This window comes from Garra rufa, chromosome 19, assembly GCF_049309525.1.
Source record: "Garra rufa chromosome 19, GarRuf1.0, whole genome shotgun sequence".
NCBI classification, from domain to species: Eukaryota; Metazoa; Chordata; class Actinopteri; order Cypriniformes; family Cyprinidae; genus Garra; species Garra rufa.
This window is the reverse complement of record NC_133379.1, coordinates 12,672,964-12,698,167: the sequence shown is the minus strand read 5'-3', so window position 1 is coordinate 12,698,167 and position 25,204 is coordinate 12,672,964. Positions and strand designations below refer to the sequence as shown.

The 25,204-nt window shown below is 31.7% G+C and overlaps 1 protein-coding gene across 1 annotated transcript; it reads left to right on the top strand.

Moving 5' to 3' along the window:
• Positions 1–8,577: 8,577 nt before the first annotated feature.
• Positions 8,578–25,098, top strand: vdac1 (voltage-dependent anion channel 1). The gene is made up of 9 exons (XM_073824114.1): positions 8,578–8,680; positions 9,570–9,639; positions 12,354–12,403; positions 15,158–15,310; positions 15,398–15,450; positions 16,482–16,709; positions 18,376–18,526; positions 19,609–19,666; positions 23,820–25,098. The coding sequence occupies exons 2-9, from the start codon at positions 9,573–9,575 to the stop codon at positions 23,909–23,911; spliced, it is 852 nt and encodes a 283-aa protein (XP_073680215.1). The 5' UTR covers positions 8,578–8,680; positions 9,570–9,572; the 3' UTR covers positions 23,912–25,098.
• The last annotated feature ends 106 nt before the right edge of the window (positions 25,099–25,204 follow it).

The window sequence follows — 25,204 nt, the reverse complement described above, 5'->3', positions numbered from 1 at the left end:
GGAGAAGAGTGCAAAAAACGGAGGAACAAAAGGCGTTTGGTTGGCAAAATTGAACCAGGATTTCCAGGGCAAAAATCTTGACAACATTCGTGTTTGTTCTTATCATTTCAGTACAGTTATGTAAAATATCAGGCTAAGATCTAATACTGCTAATATGTTTACCACCTATTAACCTTAGTTTGTCAAAATATTGTGCCCTTTCCTGCTTACTATACAATGCCAAAGAATAACCTTTTTTCTAAATGGTTCCATAAAGAACTTTTAACATCTTTCACAAAAGATTCTTTTTGGAGAAAGAAGGTTCTTCAGATTATAAAAAAGTGAGAAAGAGGTGGCTCTTTAAAGACCCTTTGACTGAATGGTTCTTTGTGGAACCAAAAATGGTTCTTCTGTGACATCGCTGTGAAGAACCTGCAAGTGCAAGTCCTTCAACATATGTGACCCTGGACCACAAAACCAGTCTTAAGTCACTGGGGTATATTAGTAGCAATAGCCAAAAATACATTGTATGGGTCAAAATTATTAATTTTTCTTTTATGCCAAAAATCATTAGGAAATTAAGCAAAGATCATGTTTCATGAAGATTTTTTGTAAAATTCCTACTGTAAATATATCAAAATGTAATTTTTGATTAGTAATATGCATTGTTAAGAACTTAATTTGGACAACTTTAAAGGTGATTTTCTCAGTATTTTGATTTTTTTTGCACCCTCAGATTCCAGATTTTCAAATAGATGTATCTCGGCCAAATATTGTCCTATCCTAACAAACAATACACCAATAGAAAGCTTATTTATTGAGCTTTCATATGATGTATACATCTCAGTTTTGTAAAATTTAACCTTATGACTGGTTTTGTGGTCCAGGGTCACATATGATTTAGCAGCTTCCACACGTTTTTTTTTTCATGGTTTAGAGAGTATAAATTAGCAGAACAACTTCTAGTACATTAACCAGGCAATCCTTGCTGTTGTTTGCATCCGGGTCGTGGAAAAGCAAATCGTGACTGAGCAAAAAAAAAAAAAAAAAAAAAAAAAGCAAACCCTTTAAAAATGCAAATATCGGTGTGGTCCAAAATTAAAAATGATGCCGATATGCCTTAATAAGACTAAAAAAACTCACATGTGCTCAGGGTGCGCTAGCGATAACATCATGTCAAACAACTTTTACTTTGATGCTGATTAGATTCACTTTTTTTGCATCACTGCATTTAATTTGAGAATGCAGGAATGATTCGTCCGGTGTGCCATAGATTCAAAGGTCCTAAACCCGTCCAGTCAGGCCTTTTATTTATTTGGGGGGCGCTGTAGGCCTACTTCTAATAAAAAATAAAAATAAAATACACAAATAATAGGAAGACAATTGCATTCCTTATTAAATAAAAGCAGTAATTAATGTCAAAAAAAGACGAGTCTGTTTTGATTTAATGGTCATAGGCTGCATCTGTTTGAAAAAAAAGTAGTGATTGGTTTTATTATAGTTATTTTCAAAGCTATTTTCAATGTGCACTCTTTATAAAAGAACTTTAATAATATTTATTTAGTTCTAATAAGAGCTCAGAGCTAACCGATATTAAAAACAATGTGTTTATATTCTCTGTACAGGACAGACTTGATGTTGTTTCCAAACAAAATGAATAATATGAAAAATATGTGACCCTGGACCATAAAACCAGTCATAAATAGCACAGGTGTGTTTGTAGCAATAGCCAAAAATACATTGTATGGGTCAAAATTATCGATTTTTTCTTTTATGCCAAAAAAATATTACTGTAAATATATCCAAACTTAATTTTTGATTAGTAATATGCATGGCTAAGAACTTCATTTGGACAACTTTAAAGGCGATTTTTTACCTTCCAGATTTTCAAATAGTTGTATCTCAGCCAAATATTGTCCCATCATTACAAACCACACATAAAAAAAGCTTATTTATTTAAGCTTATTTCAGCTTTTAGATAATGTAAAAATCTTAATTTCGAAAATATTGAGACCAATGACTGGTTTTGTGGTCCAGGGTCACCTATATAGGCCTCAACAACAAATAATAATATAAAATAAAAGTAAAAAAAAAAGGTGTTTATGTTCATTGTAAGGTATCAGAAAAATACCATACCAAACACACTGCATTCCAAAGGATCTGTTTGTTTGAGGATTTGTAAGGCATGTGAGATTGTAGTTGTATTAGCATATTTAAATACTTTAACAGCTTACTCAGACATATCCTCTTTTCTGATTTATTGCAATAGTAAACAATAACCGAGGTTAGAAAAACATGACCAGACATCCGTCTTTGACTAATCGGATGCTTTGCACACAGACCCCTGCAGATGAAGCCAAACTTTTGTTTAGACTTTAATCATATCTCAATGATCCTTTCATCCCAGAGCATCAAAGTCAGAGTGCCAACTACCAATTACACAAAACAACACACAAAACACTCACCGACAGGAAATCAGTGCTGAAATCACAAGAGATGATCAGACTAAACAGTATTATCAGTGACACGTAATAATGGGTTTGACATTTAAAAGCTTTGACATAAAAAACAACAACATTACACTGGATTGTAAATTTGATAACATCTTAATAAAAAACTATTTAGCATTAAACATGTTATTATATGCACTTATTTGTATTATAAATATGCACCTAATCAATTATCATAATGCAGCACTATTACTGAAAATTCCTATTTTAAATGATACCTTAATGAGACAAAACAATCACTGTTGAAAACTACTGGAAAATGTATTTATAAATGTACTTTATATGTGACATTAACATGGATGAACAGATAGGCCAATGCACAACAATTTATACCTCCTTCATGTTGGCCAATGCAAAAAAGTCTCATTGGGTTTGTCAATGTTTTAGCTTCAGCTCAGTTTGGTGTCCAGCTTTATTTAAAATACTGCCATCATCTGGACGCTTCTGAGAATAACACACTTTCATTGCTAAGTGGTTGCAATCAAATTATTCTAGCTACATTTAAATAAACAAATCTTGTTGACTAACTTTCTTTTTTTTTACTTAAATGCAGATGAAATAAATTGATTGCAACCACTTACTTTAATTTTTTTGTAAATTCAATGAATCATTTTTTCAGTGCATGTGGCAACTTACAAATGAAGACAGTAGAAGAAATCAAAACCAATAAATGAGCAATAATATATAAGTGCTGTGACAAGTCTTGATTACTCAAACACAGCACAGATGGCAAGGTCTTTATTATAATAAATAAAAATAAAACAAGTCAAATGAATAGAAAAAGAATAGAGAAAGCTAGTGTTAGTGTCAGTACCTGACATCATGTACTTTTTCTTAAAAACAAAAACAAAAAAACAATTATACTTATTCAGCAAGGATATGTTAAACTGATAAAAAGTGTTAGAATTTATTTCTGTTTTAAATAAATGCTGTTCTTTTGAACTTTTTATTCATCAACGACTTCTAAAAAAAGTATCACAGTTTCTAAACAAATATTAAGCAGCACAACTGTTTTCAATATTGATAATAAAACAGCATATTAGAAGTATTTCTGAATTGCAAAGTCAAATGAATAGAAAAAGAATAGAGAATGCTAGTGTTAGAGGGTCATTTTTTTAATAAATAAAAAGAAAACAAGCAGATATAATAGAAAAGGTATCGAGAAAGCCAGTATTACAGGCTCCTTTTTCTTTTTAGAGAAAACAAGTAGATATCGAATAGAGAGTGCAAGTAAATAAAAAACTAATAAAAAACAAATAGATACAATAGAATTAGAATAGAGAGTGCTAGAGTTAAAGGGTCAAATGAAGATGTGTTTTAGTCGTTTCTTGAAGATGTTTGGTATCAGTATCTGACATCATGTACTTTTTTCTTAAAAAAACAAACAATTATACTTATTCAGCAAGGATATGTTTAACTGATAAAAAGTGGTAGTAAAGACTTATATTGTTAGAAAAGATTACTATTTTCAATAAATGCTGTTCTTTTGAACTTTTTATTCATCAAAGAATTAAAAAAAGTATCTCAGGTTCCAAAAAATATTAAGCAGCACAACTGTTTTCAATATTGGTAATAAATCAGCATATTAGAATGATTTCTGAATTGCAAAGTCAAATGAATAGAAAAAGAATAGAGAATGCTAGTGTTAGAGGGTCATTTTTTATAATAAATAAAAAGAAAACAAGCAGATATAATAGAAAAGGTATAGAGAAAGCTAATGTTAGAGGCTCCTTTTTCTTTTTAAAGAAAACAAGAAGTTAGATATCGAATAGAGAGTGCAAGTAAATAAAAAACTAATAAAAACAAATAGATACAATAGAATTAGAATAGAGAGTGCTAGAGTTAAAGGGTCAAATGAAGATGTGTTTTAGTCGTTTCTTGAAGATGTTTGGTATCAGTATCTGACATCATGTACTTTTTTCTTAAAAAAACAAACAATTATACTTATTCAGCAAGGATATGTTTAACTGATAAAAAGTGATAGTAAAGACTTATATTGTTAGAAAAGATTACTATTTTCAATAAATGCTGTTCTTTTGAACATTTTATTCATCAACGACTTCTAAAAAAAGTATCTCAGGTTCCAAAAAATATTAAGCAGCACAACTGTTTTCAATATTGATAATAAAACAGCATATTAGAAGTATTTCTGAATTGCAAAGTCAAATGAATAGAAAAAGAATAGAGAATGCTAGTGTTAGAGGGTCATTTTTTATAATAAATAAAAAGAAAACAAGCAGATATAATAGAAAAGGTATCGAGAAAGCTAGTATTACAGGCTCCTTTTTCTTTTTAGAGAAAACAAGTAGATATCGAATAGAGAGTGCAAGTAAATAAAAACAAATAAAAAAACAAATAGATAAAATAGAATTAGTATAGAGAGTGCTAGAGTTATAGGGTCATTTTTTATAATAAATAAAAAGAAAACAAGCAGATACAATAGAAAAGGTATAGAGAAAGCTAATGTTAGAGGCTCCTTTTTCCTTTTAAAGAAAACAAGAAGTTAGATATCGAATGGAGAGTGCAAGTGTTAGAGGGTCAAGTGTTGTTGTTGTTCTTTAAATAAAAAACAAATAGATAAAATAATAGAATTAGAATAGAGAGTGCTAGAGTTAGAGGGTCAAATGATATTTTTAGCCATTTCTTGAAGATATAAGATATACACTGCTGTTCAAAAGTTTAGTATCAGTACCTGCATCATGTACTTTTTTCTTAAGAAAAAAAACATTATTGTCCAGGAAAAAGGCACACACTGACCTTTGTGACAACATGCCACAATAAAAATGGTATTTTATAGCCTATAGTAGTTTGGTATCCAACCAATACATTTGTCATTTTATTTAACCTACTTAATTTTAGTTTTATAAGCCCCTTACGAAAATAACCATGGTTTTATTATAGTAAAAGTGTAATACCAAGAAAGTTTCTCATTATTACGACAAAGTTTCGTTATTATGAGGACCTTTCTCATTATTACGATTCAGTTTATAATTATTATGAGATGTTAAGTCATTATAACAAGAAACTAAATCATTATTACGAGAAAGTTTCTCATTATTACGAGATTTATTTTTTCTGAATATTATTACTTTTTAACTCATTATTACGAGAAAGTTTCTCGCTATTATGATAAAGTTTATAATTATGAGATGTTAAGTCATTATAACAAGAAACTAAATCATTATTACAAGATTTGTTTTTTCTGAAAATTAGTACTTTTTAACTAATTATTATGAGAAAGTTTCTAATTATTACGAGATTTATTTTTTTTCTGAATATATTACTTTTTAAATCATTATTACAAGAAAGTTTCTCATTATTACAAGATTATTATTTCTAAATATTTTTAATTTTTAAATCATTATTACGAGATTTATTTTTTCAGAAAATTAGTACTTTTTAACTACACTGTAAAAAATTTGCTGTAGTTCTGCAGCTGTTTGCCAGTAACTTACTGTAGATTTTTAATTTATGTTATTTACTGGCAACAGTTTGTTCAAAGTTAAATGAACATTAAACATTAACAAGTCTTTGTCTTTACAGAATAAAACTATAAAATAACAACCTACTGCAAAGCATTCTGGGAACCAGAAACCTTCATCAACCTTTTTCTGTTTTTTTCCTTCAGATTTTGGTTCCCAGAATGCTTTGCATGAGGCTGTTATTTTAGTTTTATTCTGTAAAGATAAAGACTTGTTAATGTTTAATGTTCAATTAACTTTGAACAAACTGTTGCCAGTAAATAGCATAAATTAAAATCTACAGTAAGTTACTGGCAACCAGCTGCCAGTAATACTGTAATTTCTACAGATTTTGTTTACAGTGTAATTATTATGAGAAAGTTTCTAATTATTACGAAATACATTTTTGTCTAAATATTATTACTTTTTAAATAATTATTTTGAGAAAGTTTCTCATTATTACGAGATTTATTTTTATTGAAAATTATTATTTTTTAGCTTATTATTACGAGATTTATTTTTTCTGAAAATTATTACTTTTTAACTCATTATTACGAGAAAGTTTCTCGTTATTATGATAAAGTTTATAATTATGAGATGTTAAGTCATTATAACAAGAAACTAAATCATTATTACGAGATTTATTTTTTCAGAAAATTAGTACTTTTTAACTAATTATTATGAGAAAGTTTCTCGTTATATTGAGAAACTAAGTTATAATTATGAGAAAAAATTTCTCATTATTATGGTTACAAAATTCTATTTTTCTAAACTGTGGGCTTCCATAATAACAATAATAAGCTAAAATAAGCAAATTAAACCTAATTTTAACAAATCCAGATGTGGTTTCATCCTGAGGTGTTGCGTAAATTATAACTACACTTAGAAATGAATAAAAAATAGAAATAGACGGAAAGATTCATAAGAAGAGATAAGCAAATTAAGCCAAATTAAGGCGAGACACTGCAGGCAAAAACACAGTTTTTCATGCACCTGTCAAGTTTGAGATTCTGGGCTTTTTGGTTTTTCATGAAGTGTTTTTTCAGACTAGTGGTAAGAAAACATCCAGAAGACACTGTTAAGTGTTTCTTTTATAGCACTTTATCTATTTGTGTCAACAGATTTAAATTACAATCCATATTTTTAAATGCTGTTTTTTCAAAATTATTTTTTTCTCCTACACTGAGCCATAAATCTCCACTTCAGTAGCACTTACACACACCAAACTTTACATTTTCATTCCTGTCTGTATCCTGAAGGTTTTTACAGAGGGATTTGTTCAGATATAATTTAATTGATTTGATTAACATTTTATTCCTCCCAAAACTGTAAAATATATATATATATAATGTATCGTTTTATGAATTATGGAGTGACAAATGAGATACTCAAAATCCCCTTTGTAAAAACATTTGACTCTAATATGTTAAAAAAATAAATAAAACAAGAATTTTTAAACTGACTTCATCCAGTGTTTCGACTTTTGTACTAGAAATGTATGCACATTAGCGCATATTTCATTAAATAGCTCATTTGCATATTAAAATATTTTATAAAACTTGTAATACAAAAAATGTTTGCAATTATCAATGTAACAAACAACTGAGTAAGTAAAATGATAGCTTTTAGTTATTTTTGTTTTACCCTATTCACCTGCAGTGTCTCGCCTTAAAAAAATCCAGATGTACTTTCATCCCGAGGTGTTGGGTAAATTATAACTACTTTTTAAAAATGTATAAAAAAGTAGAAATAGGCAGAAACATTAATAAGAAGAGATAAGCAAATCAAACCTCATTTAAAAAAATAAAATAAATGTATAGTTTCATCTCGGATGATGTTGAATCTGCTGAGATGATGCTCAAGATGATTCTGCGGGCGTGGCGTGGTTTTGCGTACGCTTACGCTACGCTCTTGCGTGAGTCTGGCGTAGTTCCCTGCACGTCTCATCCTCTCGGCTGAGTCCTGCCCAGTGTTGCCAACTTAGCAATTTTGTTGCTAGATTTAGCAACTTTTCATACTACCCTAGCAACTTTTTTTTCAAAAAGCACCTAGCAACAAATTTAGCAATTTTTAACATTCATTTGGCTACTTTTAGCAATTTTTAAAAAGTGACTCAAATCAAAAGAGCAGTGGCTGCAGGCTTTACTCAGTAGAGTGTGGGGGTGGGGCTACATAAGGTCTAAATGGCCAGGCACAGCTGCAGCAGCAAAATTTGTTGGCTGAGTGCAACAGCAGTAGCACACATTTCACATTTTTAAGTGAATTAATTAAGAGTAACCACAGTTAAAATTTAGTTAGCTTTAGTAGCTGCTCATTAATTTTTAACTGAACATGTCTCAATCGAAATTGTACAGCCAGAAATACAGAAAAGAGTGGGAGTCTGTACCTGAATTTAAAGGATGGTTGAGATGGCCAGTCAATTTGAGAAAACATTAATTATTTTGTATACTACATAAAGATGCAGTTTTGAGTTTTTGTTAATAAGAACCTATTTATTGTGCATCTGGATGTAATGTTTTAATATAATATAATACACAGCGCCTCATAGAGTAGAGACATGACAGGCTTACGCTTGTCAGATACTACGTGATGACGTCACTGATATGCAAATTAGTGTGTGACGTCATCTGGCAACATTTAGCTACTTTTCGGGCAGGCTTTAGCTACTTTTCATTGGAAATAGTTGGCAACACTGGTCCTGCCCGGCGCTGTCCTCACGACTTTACCCAGGTAGGTTCAAATGTAAGACATTTATCCTGCAGTAAACTTAAAAGTTCAGAGGCCTAGCGTACTCACTGCGCCTGAATCTGTAGAGATTATAATGAGCGAGGTGGTGATGCAGTGCATCAATGTCGCTAGCAGGGCCTAAATCACTCGCTAATGCAACAACTAATGCATTAAATGCCCTTGCCGAATTTGTGAATGTGCCTCAAGTGTCTGTTAGCGTAACCAAACGTGCAGTTTAATAACATTTATTCTGATGTCGTGAGCGCGCGCACGTACGACGCTGTCATTGTCTCACCGCGCAACAAGATGATCAGGCTGAAAAACCAAAGAAATACTGCAATAATGCATCAGTGGCATGAGTGGAAAGGTGATTCTGTGCTCATCTGTCCTCTATGTGGTCAGATAGTGGCCTAAACCTGCGCCATTGAGCTGTATGATGCAGTGATCCTCATCTGTTCATTCACGCGGAGATCAGCATTTGCATTGTGCTTTGCTATCTCTGCTGCTCACTCTCATCCAGTTCATTCTCTTAGAAATATTTGCATGCGTTATATATATAATATGTTTAAGAAACAGGCTAAATTGTTATATGGAAGCCCAGCATTTGGGCATTTTGCATTGGCTTATAACTGTTTCTGATTGGCTGCTGCTCTCTAGATACAAGATAATGTTGATTTTCCACATGCATGCTCTGTCAAAAGACTTTAAAGCTTAAGTAATGTCATTTAACTTTCTTGTTTTTGAAAATGCATTACGTTCCTCAGAGTTTTATATGATGCAGCTTATGATTTTCTGTGTGGAATCTCTGGCTAGTGTCTCATCTGTTCATGAGCGTGTCCTAGATGTGACCTCTGCTTGACCTTCTTCACCTCACGCCCCTTCTGTGTTTCAGACAATGGCTGTTCCTCCAACATATGTGGACCTGGGCAAGTCCGCCAGGGACATCTTCACCAAAGGATATGGTATGAATTCATCTGGTTTTATCAGAGCTGCATACACAAACCTAAGCACACTTTGCTGCTTTTGCTTCCAGCCCTAAATGTACCAGTCAGTTCAGGAGCCAATCAACAGTGGCCTAAATGTCATGTGACTCACTCACTAAGTCAGTATTGAACAGTGTTGGGGGTAACGCAATTACGTAATAATATTACTTTTTCCAAGTAACTAGGAAAGTTATGCATTACTTTTTAATTGACGAGAATATCTGAGTTACTTTTTCAAATAAGTGACGCCAGTTACTTTTTCCTACATTTATTGATTAAAAGCTCTCCTGGCCCCATGCTGAGAGAAATCGTGAGTAAGATGTTACTTTAGTTCTACAATAAATGTGAACATGCATTAATTCATCTCACTCACTAAAAAACAGACACTGTGTTCTTTATAGTTAGTGAAATTCAACTTAGAATATGACGCAAACCTGCAATAATTAAATATTATTCCTTATGTATTTAATCCCATTTTATTAACCAATGTCTTTGCTGCCAACTTTTGATGATCCAATTCATTCATACTAATAAGCAAAAATGACTCAAGATAATCTAACATTTGTTTTCCTTTTTTTATTGCTAAAGAGTTGACATTTTTCTTCTGCGGTCTACTGTACAGACGTCAATTTACTTTTCTCTAAGCCTGAGGTTTTTGATGTAAAAAGGCTTTTACATTTGCCAAAAATATAACTTTTTATATAAAAAACCAAAAGCAAGCCCTGCCCAGATTTAAAAAAGTAACACAAAAGTAAAGTAACGCATTACTTTCCATAAAAAGTAAATATTCTCAATATTGTAATGCATGACTTTTAAAGTAACTTTCCCCAACACTGATATTGAATATGTTAGTGCCTTACTAGTTTATGAGCAGCTTTGGTTTCAGAGCTATTTTCTGATTCATTTGTCCAATAGGGAAACATCCTGGTTAAAGTGTTAAAAGCCATTAGCCAAATCAACCAGATACAAGGCCAATCACAATGTTACACATGCAGATTTAAAGCAAAAAAGTGTTCAAAAAGACAAGACTGTGAACAGCTTTACTAAGGGAAAGAACTGCAATCCCATGAAGCATTGCAAAGGACATAATCCAAAAAAAAAAATCAATAGCGAATTATTGAAATATTCATTTAAAGATGTTGATTATATGTGACCCTGAACCACAAAAACAATGTTAAGTAGCACAGATATATTTGTAGCAATAGCCAAAAATACATTGTATTGGTCAAAATTTATAAATTTTTCTTAGAATAATTAGTGAAGATCATGTTCCATGAAGATATTTTGTAAATTGTACCTACTGTAAATATATCAAAACTTAATTTTTGATTAGTAATATGCATTGCTAAGAACTTCATTTGGACAATTTCAAAGGCAATTTTCTCAATATTTTGATTTCTTTTTGCACCTTCAGATTCCAAATTTTCAAATATTGCCAAATATTGTCCTATTCTAACAAACTATACATCAATGAAATGTTCAATGAAGATATTTTGTCAATTTTCGACCGTAAATATATGAAAACTTAATTTTTGATTAATATGCATTGCTAAGAACTTTAAGGTGATTTTCTCAATATTTAGATTTTTTTGCACCCCCAGATTCCAGATTTTCAGTTGGTTGTATCTCAGCCAAATATTGTCCTATACTATCAAACCATAGATCAATGTAAAGCTTATTCAGCTTTCAGATGATGTATAAATCTCAATAATAATTAAAAAAAAAATCACACTTATGACTGGTTTTGTGTTCCTGGGTCACGTTTATTCAGCTTTCAGATGATGCATAAATCTCAATAAAAAAAAAAAAATCACACTTATGACTGGTTTTGTGCTCCATGGTCACATATACAGTATATACCAGGGATCCTCAAATCTGGCCCACTAGATCCACTTTCCTAAAAAGATTATATATAACCCTAATCAAACACACCTGAGCATGCTAATCAGTGTCTTCAGGACCATTAGAAAATCATAGATAGGTGAGTTTGATCCAGGTTTGAGCTAAACTCTGAAGCGCATTGGCCCTCCAGGACAAGATTTGAGAAATAGGCAGATTATGCACATAGACAGGTTAGAAAGTGCAGGGAGACTCGATTACATCCTTTACAGTGCTTTATGGCAGTGGGCGGAGCTAAAGATTTATTTAGGTGTGTTTTGTGGAGATTTTTTTGGCAGAATCATGGGTAATGTATTTTTTTCCAACCAGGAATTCAGCTGGTAAACATTATTTAGAACATAAATTTAAATAATAAGTTTTAATGGGTTTGACACAAGCGAATACCATCGATTAACAATCTTTTAGCTGACAAGGTTTTTTTTTATGGTAAATTAAATGTTAATATTCATTAACAATAATCAATTCCCTTATGGAGAACACTGTTTGTAACAATACGCCTCAAGTTTCGGATATTCAAAACTGTGAATTCAAATTTCAAAATTCAAATTTCAAAATTCCAAATTCAAATTTCAAATTTCAAAATTCAAATTTCAAAAATTAAAAATCAATTCCCCTATGGAGAAAGCGAATGAGATTTATTTTTCCTTGGGAACCCCAGTGCGTTCTATTAAAACTTGCTTCACACATAGAAAAGCTCAAGGCTGCTTCACACTAAGACTGCTTGAGACAGTGGTCTTTTCATGTTGTTTTTTGTTTGTTTGCTTGTGAGTGATGTTTGTCTGTGTCATTTTCAGGTTTTGGTCTTATCAAGTTGGACTTGAAAACGAGGTCAGAGAATGGATTGGTGAGTAGCCAGTGGATTTCAGTCATAGACATAATCAACAATGCTATTATTCTGCCAAACTTGATAAAATATTGATGTGATTTCTGTCCAAATGTCGATGGAATCATACAGCGGGACAAACACAGTAGAAACGCTGCGGATGTGATGTTTTGAAACGCCAAAGTGTTTAATGTGTGCTTTTTTTCTGGCCATGAAGAAGTTAAGAATCTGCTCTGAGGTCAATGCAATAAATTTGATTCTGTATAACAAGCTCTTGATGTGTTTAGATTCTTAAGGAAAAAATGTCTCCGCTAAAGCTGTAAGCTGTACAGGAAAGCCTGTCAGCTGGTGCATTACTGTAATACTTAAGGTTAAAAGTATCAACAAAGCTGAAATGTATTTGCTTTTTTTCAATAGAATAATTAACACTTAAAGGTATATACGAATATTTAAATTGCACATAAGGCAGTTTGTATATTTAATATGAAATCCATGAAATTAAAACTCTAAATTTGTTGTCATGAGAGATTTATTTAAGCATACGCATAAGCATAAATACATAATAGATAAAAGATATCACTAACAGGTTAATTAAAAATATGTTTAATATGTAATAGTGCATATCAGTGTTAGTTTTGTATTTTTGACATCTATTATATCATATTTTTAATGGGTAATTATTTTAATGTTTTCTGATTTAATCTTAATGTATTTGTTCTTTTTAATACCTATATATTATTTTCATTCGTTTTTATTTCTGTTTTTGCTGTTTTAGTTAAATGTAGTGAATAAAAATGAAAAGTGTTGTGTCGGCAACAGACTGAAATCTTGTTCTGTTAAAGGTTCTTGAATTTTTTATTATTTCAGTCAATTTGAAGTTTTAGTTTTTGTTAACTATAGTAACTCTGATGCATAGATCTAGCAAAATGCATCTTACTAGAGCTATTTTTTCTTGAAAATTTGAAAGCTTTGTTTCATATCAAAAGTGACAACACAAAGCTCATTGCAATTATTGAATAGCAGGTCCATCAACGGAAAACAGCATAGACTAAAAGATTGATCTTGGAATTTGGGAATCCATATAGTTGCATCAAAATGAAGATGGATTCATTGATATTGTCAGCTCAGCCCTATAAAAGATAATAATCCAAAACTGCATGATTACAATGGACAGAATGAATTTGTGGCTCTCAGAAGCAGATATTGACCATTACATGGACATGGAAGTGCTCCACGTTTTTTCATACTTGTTTGTACTAATTGACCCATGCATGTTTATCTTGGAAAAGCCTGTGTGTGCTGCAGTAGCGGATGTCCTCATCTAACTTCAGATATAATCCATATGCAGCAAAATCATTAGAGTCAACAAAATGTAATATTACAATGCATTTTATATAGTTTTAAATTAGATAAAAAAAAAAACTAAATCATGAATCATGGACATTTGATATTGAACCAAACTGAATTTTTTATGGCAGTTTGTTTTAAATTCTTAGACCGCAGATCTCCAGTTTGTAAGCGATGTTGGGGAAAGTTACTTTTAAAAGTAATGATTACAATATTGCGTTACTTCCTGAAAAGTAACTAATTATGTTACTTAGTTACTTTTTATGGAAAGTAGTGCATTACATGACTTTTGTGTTAATTCTGCGTTACTTTATAAATCTGGGCAGGGCTCGCTTGTTTGTTTTTAATATTAAAAGTTTGATTTCCAGCAAATGTAAAAGCACTTTCACACCAAAAAGTGAAATGAATAAGCCTAAGACTAAAGGAAAAAGGTTCAACACTCTCCAGCAACGAGAAAAATGAAGCACAAATGTTAGTTAATCCAAAGTAAGTTTTGCTTATTAGTATGATTGAATTGGATCAACAAAAGTCAGCAGCAAAGACATTGGTTAATAAAATGCGATAAAATACATAAAGGAAACAAAAAGTAACTGACGTTACTTTTTTGAAAAAGTGTTTTAGTTTTTGTTAACTATAATAACTCTGATGCATATATCTAGCAAAATGCATCTTTCTACAGCTATTTTTTTTATTTTATTTGACAAAGTCGAAAGTGACAAAACACAAAGTTGATTGTGATTATTGAATGGCAGGTGCTACAAATAATGTTGAATTTCTGTCTTTCAATGGAAAACAGCATACACTAAAAGATTGATCTTGGAAAAATGAAGCACAAATGTTAGTTAATCTAAAGTAAGTTTTGCTTATTAGTATGGTTGAATTGGATCAACATTGGTTAATAAAATGGGATTAAACACATAAAGGAAACAATTATTTTCTTGTAAATGAAAAACTAATGCGTTACTTTACTAGTTACTGGAAAAAAAGATTATGTAACTCGTGTTACTTGTAATGTGTTACTCCCAACACTGTTTGTAACAATAAGCCTCAAGTTTCAGATATTCAAAAATATAAGTTTGAATTTCAAAAGTTTGAATTTCAAAAGTTTGAATTTCAAAAGTTTGAATTTCAAAAGTTTGAATTTCAAAAGTTTGAATTTCAAAAGTTTGAATTTCAAAAGTTCGAATTCCAAAAGTTCGAATTCCAAAAGTTCGAATTCCAAAAGTTCGAATTCCAAAAGTTCGAATTCCAAAAGTTCGAATTCCAAAAGTTCGAATTCCAAAATTCTGAAATTGGTACAGAAAGTGGGTCAGAGGTCAGGTTTCTGGCTTAAACAGGGAAGAGGGTCTTGGAGGAGTAAAATGTCTTCGCCATTTAGAATTTCAGTAGTTCTCAGCGAGTGACACATTTGTTTTCCTGCTGCTGTAGGAGTTCAAGAGCTCCGGCTCGGCTAACACAGAGACCAGCAAGGTTGCAGGAACACTGGAGACCAAGTACAAGTGGGCAGAACATGGCCTGACGTTCACCGAGAAGTGGAACACCGACAACACTCTGGGAACAGAGATCACTCTGGAGGATCAGGTACGAGACACGGAAAACCCTCTACACTTTGGATATGAATTACATTATTGTTATTTAACATAATGCTGCTTTTTTCCCCCCTCTCAGCTGGCTAAAGGGCTGAAGTTGACATTTGATTCCTCCTTCTCTCCGAACACTGGGTATGTCTGTTAATTAATTGCACAGCGCTAGTTAAACAAGCACATGGAAATAAAGTGGTGAATTAATGCTACAGTGCCTTGTAAAAGTATTCATACCCCTTCATTTTTTTCACGTTTTGTTGCAGCATTATGTTAAACTGCTTTACATTAGTTTTTCCCCACATCAGTTTACACTCCACACACCATAATAATGACAAAGCAAAAACCAGATTTGCAAATTTTACAAATGTATTAAAAATAAAACACTGAAATAAGCACATTGCATAAGTATTCATACCCTTAACTCAGTACATAGTTGAAGCACCTTCACAGCCTCAAGTCTTTTTGGGTCTGATGTGAGCATCTTTGCACATCTGCATTTGGCAATTATCTGCCATTCTTTGCCTCACCTTTTCACCTCTCCATCTCTGTCAGCTTGGATGGGGGCTGCCAGACATTTTCTAGAGTCCTAGTTGTTCCAATCGTCTTCCATTATGGAGAATGCTTCTGTCAACCTTCAGTGCAGCAGATTTGTTTCTGAACTCTTCTCTAGATCATTGCCTTAACGCAAGTCTGTCACTGAGCTCTACAGGCAGTTATCTTGGTTTTTGCTCTGATATGCATTTTCAGCTGTTAGACCTTTTCTGAGAGGTGTGTTTCTTTCTAAATCAGACTCATTCCAATGAATTTGCCACAGTTTAACTCCACTCCAAGTGTAGGAACATCTAGAAGCAATATGAATGCTCCTGAGCTAAATTTCCAGTGTCCCAGAAAAGGGTATGAATACTTATGCAACGGGATCTATTCAGTTTTTTTATTTCTAATAAATTTACTTTGTCATTATAGTGTATGAGATGTGGAAAAAAGTAATTTAAAGCAGTTTAACATGATGCTGCAACAAAACATGGAAAAAAATGAAGGGGTATGAATACTTTTGCAAGGCGCTGTATATCAGTTGATGACAGACTTGCAATCAGTGTTGTGTTTTTTCCACACAAACTCAGCTTAGTTTCCTCTAACATTTCACTAAATTCTCTCCTAACTTTCCATAGCAAGAAGAGTGGAAAGATCAAGAGCAGCTACCAGCGTGAGCACATCAACCTGGGCTGTGACGTAGACTATGACATTAATGGCACTGCGGTCCATGGAGCTGCGGTCGTGGGCTTTGAGGGTTGGCTGGCCGGATACCAGATGACTTTTGAGGCTGGGAGGAACCGGGTCACCCAGAGCAACTTTGCTGTGGGCTACAAGACCGACGAGTTTCAGCTCCACACAAATGTGTAGGTACCATATCGTCAGATCTACATTAGTGAGTCTGTTGTGTGTCTCCAGCAGTCTCAAGGTTAGAAAGGTGGGTTATTTATATGTACGTTTATTCCCTGGCGATTGGATTTGTCAAGGGCTTTGCAGCGGGAAGTGGGACGGTGATGTCTGGTGCTTGTTTAGATCAATGAAGCTCAAATCTTAAGGATTGAGTTAGTTGTGTGCAGTTGTGTTTAGGCCTTTATATATAACGAAGACTCAATACAACCTTTTTACTGAAAAATATGCAGTTAAAAATTGGCATGTTTTTTAACCTCTTAACAGTCAGCAGGACACCTACATTTACTTCACCATATTACAAATAAATCCTAATCGTGACAAACTATGTATCGTTGAGTAAAGGTCTAAGACTCTTTTTTTTTTTTTTTTTTTTTTTTTTTTTTAACAAATTGTGTAGGAAAAATACTAGATTAATTTGTGACAAGAGTGTACCTCAAAAATCTACATCATAATAGGAGATCTGGCCTTTGTCACAGAAACACTTTCTTTGTTGGCTTTTTTTCCCTATGCCTAAGAAATCAATTGAAAACTTAAAATCCCAAAATTCATCCTTTGAAAACCTTTTTAAAATCAGTCATTGCATTACCATGGGAAATGTACATCAAAATCATATTACAAAATGTTTTTGTTCATGAATTATAAAAATTTAAGTTGGGAGTGCAGTTTCACGTCTATGTTAAAAATGGGAGTGACTGTTAAATAATCAGATTAATTAAAGCAATAATCAACAGGTTTATCTTTTAGCAAAATAGTTTTATTGCAGTTTTTTCTTAGACTATAAAACATTTGATATAGTTTTTGGTAGAAACATCAAGTAAGACATTTTTTATGAAATGGTATGTTTTTTGTAAAAATACTGCAGTCTTTATTTTATTACAATACAAAATTTTTTTTTACATTGAATGCAGGGTTAAACCTTCCATAAATTAAGCCCTTAAAATGTCTTTGCTTAAAATGTTGTATGTACTGCAAAAAATTAGTATCTTTTTAAGTTGTTTTCTTTTTTTTACCAATACAAATATCTAAACAATCTGAAAAACATCTCCAAAACCCTATTTCCTGTTTAAATCAGAAGCTTGACCTTTGACACACTTTCTGTACAATCAGAATTTTTGAATTTTTAAAATGTTTAAATTTTAAATTCTTGAATTTTGAATTTTTGAATTTCAGAATTTTGTGTTCCGAATTTCTTCTTCTTTTTGAAAACTTTAAGATCACTGTTAAAAACTTGATACTTGCAGTCTGAGAATTCAAAATAAAAAAATATTTTAAAAATACACAAATTGCCATAAAAACTTTTATTTCAGAAGCAAACTGATGATATAAAGTCTTGTATTAGGTGAATTTATGCTTAAAACAAGAACAAATATTTGTCAGTGGGGTTTGAAAATGTCATCATAAAACCTGCAGAAACTCTGTATATGTTTTCCGTTTTGAGGATCTTAGTTGATTGGAACATGATAGTTGAAATATCTTTTGGAATAGAAATATAGTCAAAATGATTAAGTGAAATTCATTGTTTAAAACAAACGATCACCTAGTTGATGAATTGCAGTGTACTTAATGCATTTCAGTAAATTTTATTAATAAAAACATGTGTCTTGATGTGTTTTCAAATCGCAGGAATGATGGAACAGAATTCGGTGGCTCCATTTACCAAAAAGTGAATGATAATCTGGAGACGGCGGTCAACCTGGCCTGGACCGCCGGAAACAGCAACACCCGCTTTGGCATCGCTGCCAAGTATCAGATTGATGCTGATGCTTCCTTCTCGGTATGTGTAGTTTTTGTTCATGCTATTTTCTCACTGATCAAGGCAGTCATTTTGGCACCTCCAGGCATAATAATGTAACCTGTAAAAATCCCCCTTACTAAAGGGATGGTTAACCTTACTTGTGTGCATGTGTTGATGAATAGCATGCTTCCACAGCATGATGTAGCTTAGCGTCATGCAAGCAAAATTGAAACGAAAAATTAAAATGTGAGGGCAAAAAATGCTCCTTTTTGCTAATATTAAATAAGTTTAGTTAAAATTCTGAGTTATATTTTAGAGCAAAAACATCAAATATTGACATGATTGACATTCTATGACTGTTTCAGCTCAGCTGGTATATGCTGAGGTTTGGCTCAAAATGCATGTAATGCACAGGAATGAGATTCAGATTGCAACATTTAGGGTTCATATAAGCAGACGTTTCAGAATCTGAAACTGGATTGGATTTATTTTGATTAGCAAATAAATCCATGCAAACATACAGTACAGAGAAGGTGTGTCCAAACTTTTGGTGTGTACTGTATATTTTTCTGTTTATTAAAGTTTTTACTCTACATCTGTGCAGTTTTCAGTGGGTTAGTGATATTTTTTAAATATATATAAATTAATAAATAAATATTTTTTAAATGGGTTTTTATACAAAAACAGCTTTTTTTTATGTAAAATTCACTTTATAAAAGACCCACATTTCTAACTTTAATTCATGGGGATAACATGGATAATTTCACATGGTTTAGTGTCAGATTTTTGCCCATCTTTTGGAAAATCCAGTTTTAAAAGTAAAAAGAACAACTACAAATAACTTTTACCAGTAGGTGGCTGCAGAGCTCCGCTATTTGCTATTTGCTATTTGACCACCTGAAAGATATTGTTTCACAAGTTTTTTCAGTTGAATTCATGTCTACAGTACAGACCAAAAGTTTGGGCACAGCTGAATGAGAAGTCTGTACTGTATCTAGTGTAAATGTAGCCTACAAATGACAAGAGCTTGGATGAGATGCTTTGAAGCATGTTCAGTTTGGGAAAAAATGGCTGAAATCCAGTGAGTTTTGCAGTCAAACGCATTTTGTCTGTCTTTACAGGCCAAAGTGAATAATTCTAGCCTCGTCGGCCTGGGATATACTCAAACCTTGAAGCCTGGTGAGTATCTGTAGATGTGAATCTGGTACACCGAGTTTATCAAACCTGTTCCAAATGACTATGCCTCTGCTTCAGAATGGCCACTATCCTGCATAGTTTAGTTTCAGTCCTAATTAAACCCACCTGATCCAGCTCATCACAGTTTCATGGATTGCTAGAAGCTTTTTGCTTGAAACAATCAAAGTAGTCTGCAAATGGGGTAAAAAAAAATAATCCTGTTTTCCGTTTGAAATAAGATTTTTTTCTTACCCCATTGGCAGATTAGTTAGTAGTTCTAAACAAAAACTCACTTAATTTTGACTCGTTTTTTCTGAAAACAAGACAATAATTTTTACTTGTTTAGAAAATCCTTCTTGATTTAAGAATTTGTAGATATTTTGGCTGGAAACAAGACAAAAAATCTAAGTAAGAAAAGCATTTTTTGCAGTGTAATCCAGATACATTTGGGTTTTCGTCCACATTGAGACAGTTTTTGTCCTGCTTTTTGAAGGTGCTTTTCAAGTGGATACATTTGAAAAATTTGACAAAAGTGTTAAATGATAAAGCATGTTGAGTCATGACATATTGTAAATATCTGTGGTTGTATCTGCGTTGTAGTGCCTGATTTTCACATTACATTTCTGGTCATTTAGGTGTTTTTTGCTTATCAAGGCTACATTTTACTTTTTGGTTAATAAAAGTGTCAAAAGAACCGCATTCAGTCAAAATGGAAATCTTTTGTAACAATTGAAGTCTTTACCATCAAAGAACCCTAAAACAGCATTGCTTTATAACACTGATAATAAATCAATATATTGGAATAAGTTGCAGTGCTTGCAGTTGTTTAGACCTTTATATCACTCAGCTGAACGTTTTAATGAAAAACATGCAGTACAAAAATGTTTTTTTTTTTAGTAATCACATTAATTAAAGCAATAATCAACAGATTTACCTTTTAACAAAATGGTTTTATTGCAGTTTTTTCTTACGCTAAACAAACATTTGATATCCAATTTGGTAAAAACGTCAAGTAAGACGTTGAATTAAACGTGGTTTTTTAATGAAATGGTATGCTTTTGCGAAAATACGGCAATCTTTATTTTAATTCAATACATAAAATAGTTTTTACACTGTATGCAGGGTTTGTGCAGGTCTTAATTAAACCTTTCATAAATTAGTGACTTAATGTATTGGCATTAAATGTTGTATGCACTGCAAAATGAGTATGAGTATATTTCTAAGTCATTGTCTCCCCCCCCCCCCAATACAAATATCTAAACGTCCTGAAAAACATTCCCAACACACTCTTTCCTGTTTATACCAGAAGCTTGAACTCTGACCCACTTTCTGTACAATCAGAATTTTTGGATTTTTGAATATTTTAATTTTGAAATTTTGAATTTGGTGTTCCAAATTTCTTCTTTTTGAAAACTTGATTATTGTTAAAAGCTGGATACTTGCAGTCTAAGAATTCAAAACAAAAAAATCAGCTTTTTTTAAAATACACATCTATAAGATAGCCATAAAACATCCTACTTTTATTTCAGATGCAAACTGACGATATGAAGTCTTGTATTAAGTGAATTAATGTTAGAGTTTATGCTATAAATGAACAAATATTTGTCAGTGGAGTGAAAATGTCATCATAAAATCTGCAGAAACCCTGTGTATGTTTTTTGTTTTGAGGATATTAGTTGATTGGAACATTAGCATAATTTTGATTAACATAGTTTTTAGAATTTAGAGTTTTTGACATTTTGACATTTTGAATTTTTGGATTATTTGATTTTTTTTTTTGACATTTTTGAATTTTTGACATTTTGGATTTTGAATTCTTGAATTTTGAAATTTGAAATTTTGAATTTGGTGTTCCAGATTTCTTCTTGAAGTTGTTTAAAACGTATTATTGTTAAAAAATATTATTGTTAAAAGCTGGATACTTGCAGTCTAAGAATTCAAAACAAAAAAATCAGCTATTTTAAAAATACATATCTATAAGATAGCCATAAAACATCCTACTTTTATTTCAGATGCAAACTGACGATATGAAGTCTTGTATTAAGTGAATTAATGTTAGAGTTTATGCTATAAATGAACAAATATTTGTCAGTGGAGTGAAAATGTCATCATAAAATCTGCAGAAACCCTGTGTATGTTTTTTGTTTTGAGGATATTAGTTGATTGGAACATTAGCATAATTTTGATTAACATAGTTTTTAGAATTTAGAGTTTTTGACATTTTGACATTTTGAATTTTTGGATTATTTGATTTTTTTTTTTGACATTTTTGAATTTTTGACATTTTGGATTTTGAATTCTTGAATTTTGAAATTTGAAATTTTGAATTTGGTGTTCCAGATTTCTTCTTGAAGTTGTTTAAAACGTATTATTGTTAAAAAATATTATTGTTAAAAGCTGGATACTTGCAGTCTAAGAATTCAAAACAAAAAAATCAGCTATTTTAAAAATACATATCTATAAGATAGCCATAAAACATCCTACTTTTATTTCAGATGCAAACTGACGATATGAAGTCTTGTATTAAGTGAATTTATGTTAGAGTTTATGCTATAAATGAACTAATATTTGTCAGTGGAGTGAAAATGTCATCATAAAATCTGCAGAAACCCTGTGTATGTTTTTTGTTTTGAGGATATTAGTTGATTGGAACATTAGCATAATTTTGATTAACATAGTTTTTAGAATTTAGAGTTTTTGACATTTTGAATTTTTGGATTATTTGATTTTTATTTTTGACATTTTTGAATTTTTGACATTTTGGATTTTGAATTCTTGAATTTTGAAATTTGAAATTTTGAATTTGGTGTTCCAGATTTCTTCTTGAAGTTGTTTAAAACGTATTATTGTTAAAAAATATTATTGTTAAAAGCTGGATACTTGCAGTCTAAGAATTCAAAACAAAAAAATCAGCTATTTTAAAAATACATATCTATAAGATAGCCATAAAACATCCTACTTTTATTTCAGATGCAAACTGACGATATGAAGTCTTGTATTAAGTGAATTAATGTTAGAGTTTATGCTATAAATTAACAAATATTTGTCAGTGGAGTGAAAATGTCATCATAAAATCTGCAGAAACCCTGTGTATGTTTTTTGTTTTGAGGATCTTAGTTGATTGGAACATTAGCATAATTTTGATTAACATAGTTTTTAGAATTTAGAGTTTTTGACATTTTGAATTTTTGGATTATTTGATTTTTATTTTTGACATTTTTGAATTTTTGACATTTTGGATTTTGAATTCTTGAATTTTGAAATTTGAAATTTTGAATTTGGTGTTCCAGATTTCTTCTTGAAGTTGTTTAAAACGTATTATTGTTAAAAAATATTATTGTTAAAAGCTGGATACTTGCAGTCTAAGAATTCAAAACAAAAAAATCAGCTATTTTAAAAATACATATCTATAAGATAGCCATAAAACATCCTACTTTTATTTCAGATGCAAACTGACGATATGAAGTCTTGTATTAAGTGAATTAATGTTAGAGTTTATGCTATAAATTAACAAATATTTGTCAGTGGAGTGAAAATGTCATCATAAAATCTGCAGAAACCCTGTGTATGTTTTTTGTTTTGAGGATCTTAGTTGATTGGAACATAAGCATAATTTTGATTAACATAGTTCTTAGAATTTAGAATTTTTGACATTTTGGATTTTTGAATTCTTGAATTTTGAAATTAGAATTTTGAAATTTTGAATTTGGTGTTCCAAATTTCTTCTTGAAGTTGTTTAAAACTTATTATTGTAAAAAAATATTATTGTTAAAAGCTGGATACTTGCAGTCTTCAAAACAAAAAAATCAGCTATTTTTAAAATACACATCTATAAAATTGCCAGAAATTTCTGAAGGATCGTGTGACTGAAGGTTGGAGAAAATATGCTAAAAATTCTGCTTTAATCTCAGGAATAAATTACAGTTTATCATATTTACCATACAAAACAGCTGTTTTAAATTGCAATAATATTTCACAATATTACTGTTTCTTGTAACTGGTTATTTTTGATCAAATAAATACAGCCTTGAGCATAAGAGACTACTCTAAAAAGAAAACACGGAAAAACATGCTAATCCTAAAAACTGTTTACAGTAGGCAGTCTTGGTTGTAATCATTCTCTTTCTAACTTGTTCCCCCTCTTCATTCGTTTCAGGTATTAAGCTGACCCTTTCTGCTCTTCTGGATGGGAAGAACATTAACGCGGGTGGCCACAAACTGGGTTTGGGTCTGGAGTTTGAGGCATAGAAAGCTGAGGAATGCAATAATCCTGACTTTTGTTTCTTTTTCTTTTTTAAATATCCTACCCTCACACACCTTGTTTCTCTTAGATGCCCTGGCCAAGGAAGCGCACTACACTCGGTCAAATAATGCATTAGTGAGGCTCACTTCTTCAGAGGGTGCAGCGATATTTAGCATATTTACTAGGTCACACAGAGCGAAAGAAGAGCATTTGCAGTTATAAATGGCTTGAAAAATGTATTTTCACTACACTCAACGTTATTTATTAAAGTGTTGGACATGACAATATTTTACAGATGTTTCCTTTTTGGGAAGGGGAGGCTTTGGGTAGAAATAGAGACGTTTACATCAGACAATGCTAATATTGCACTGCAAAATATGCTTTTCTATCTTAGATTTTTTGTCTTGTTTCCAGCCAAAATATCTACAAATTTTTAAATCAAGAAGGATTTTCTAGACAAGTAAAAATCATTGTCTTGTTTTCAGCAAAAAAAGTCAAAATTAAGTGCATTTTTGCTTGAAACAAGCAAAATAATCTGCCAGTGGGGTAAGAAAAATAATCTTGTTTTCTGTTTGAAATAAGATTTTTTTTCTTACCCCATTGGCAGATTATTTTGCTTTTTCTAAGCCTAAACTCACTTAATTTTGACCTGTTTTTTAATAAAACAAGAAAATAATTTTTACTTGTCTAGAAAATCCTTCTTGATTTAAGAATTTGTAGATATTTTGGCTGGAAACAAGACAAAAAATCTAAGATAGAAAAGCATATTTTGCAGTGTAGGTCACAACATTCCTGATCTACGGATTTCACCCCAACAAAGCTTAAAGGAAGGGACCCGTATGTAACAGATGACACTCAGAGGGCTGCTGTAGGAGCCTGTCACGTCTTTAGTTGTAGACACCAGACTTTTGGGTGCGTTTCGTGTTTCTGTCTCGTCTGTGTGAGTGAAACCAAATGTGTATCTTGTCCATTATTGTTTTATCGCTGCATACTGCCTGTACCTTTGGCAACTCTTTCAGCTCTCTCTGAACAAAAGGAGATTGGAAACGAGCTTCTGGCGTATCGGGGAGAGCATAAAAGATATGGATAGGTGGATGTAGTCTTCCGTTTTTAAATGTAGGATTAGAATACTGTGGATTTAGCAGTATGGATACTTTCAGTTGAATAAAACATTTCAACCTGGACCACACTATTTGACTGTGCAGTTTGGTTTCTTACTTTGAAAGTCTTTTTGCATATAACTACTATAGTGTTTTTCTTCTTAAATGTGTAGGTTTAACTTTTAGAAACAATTTGAA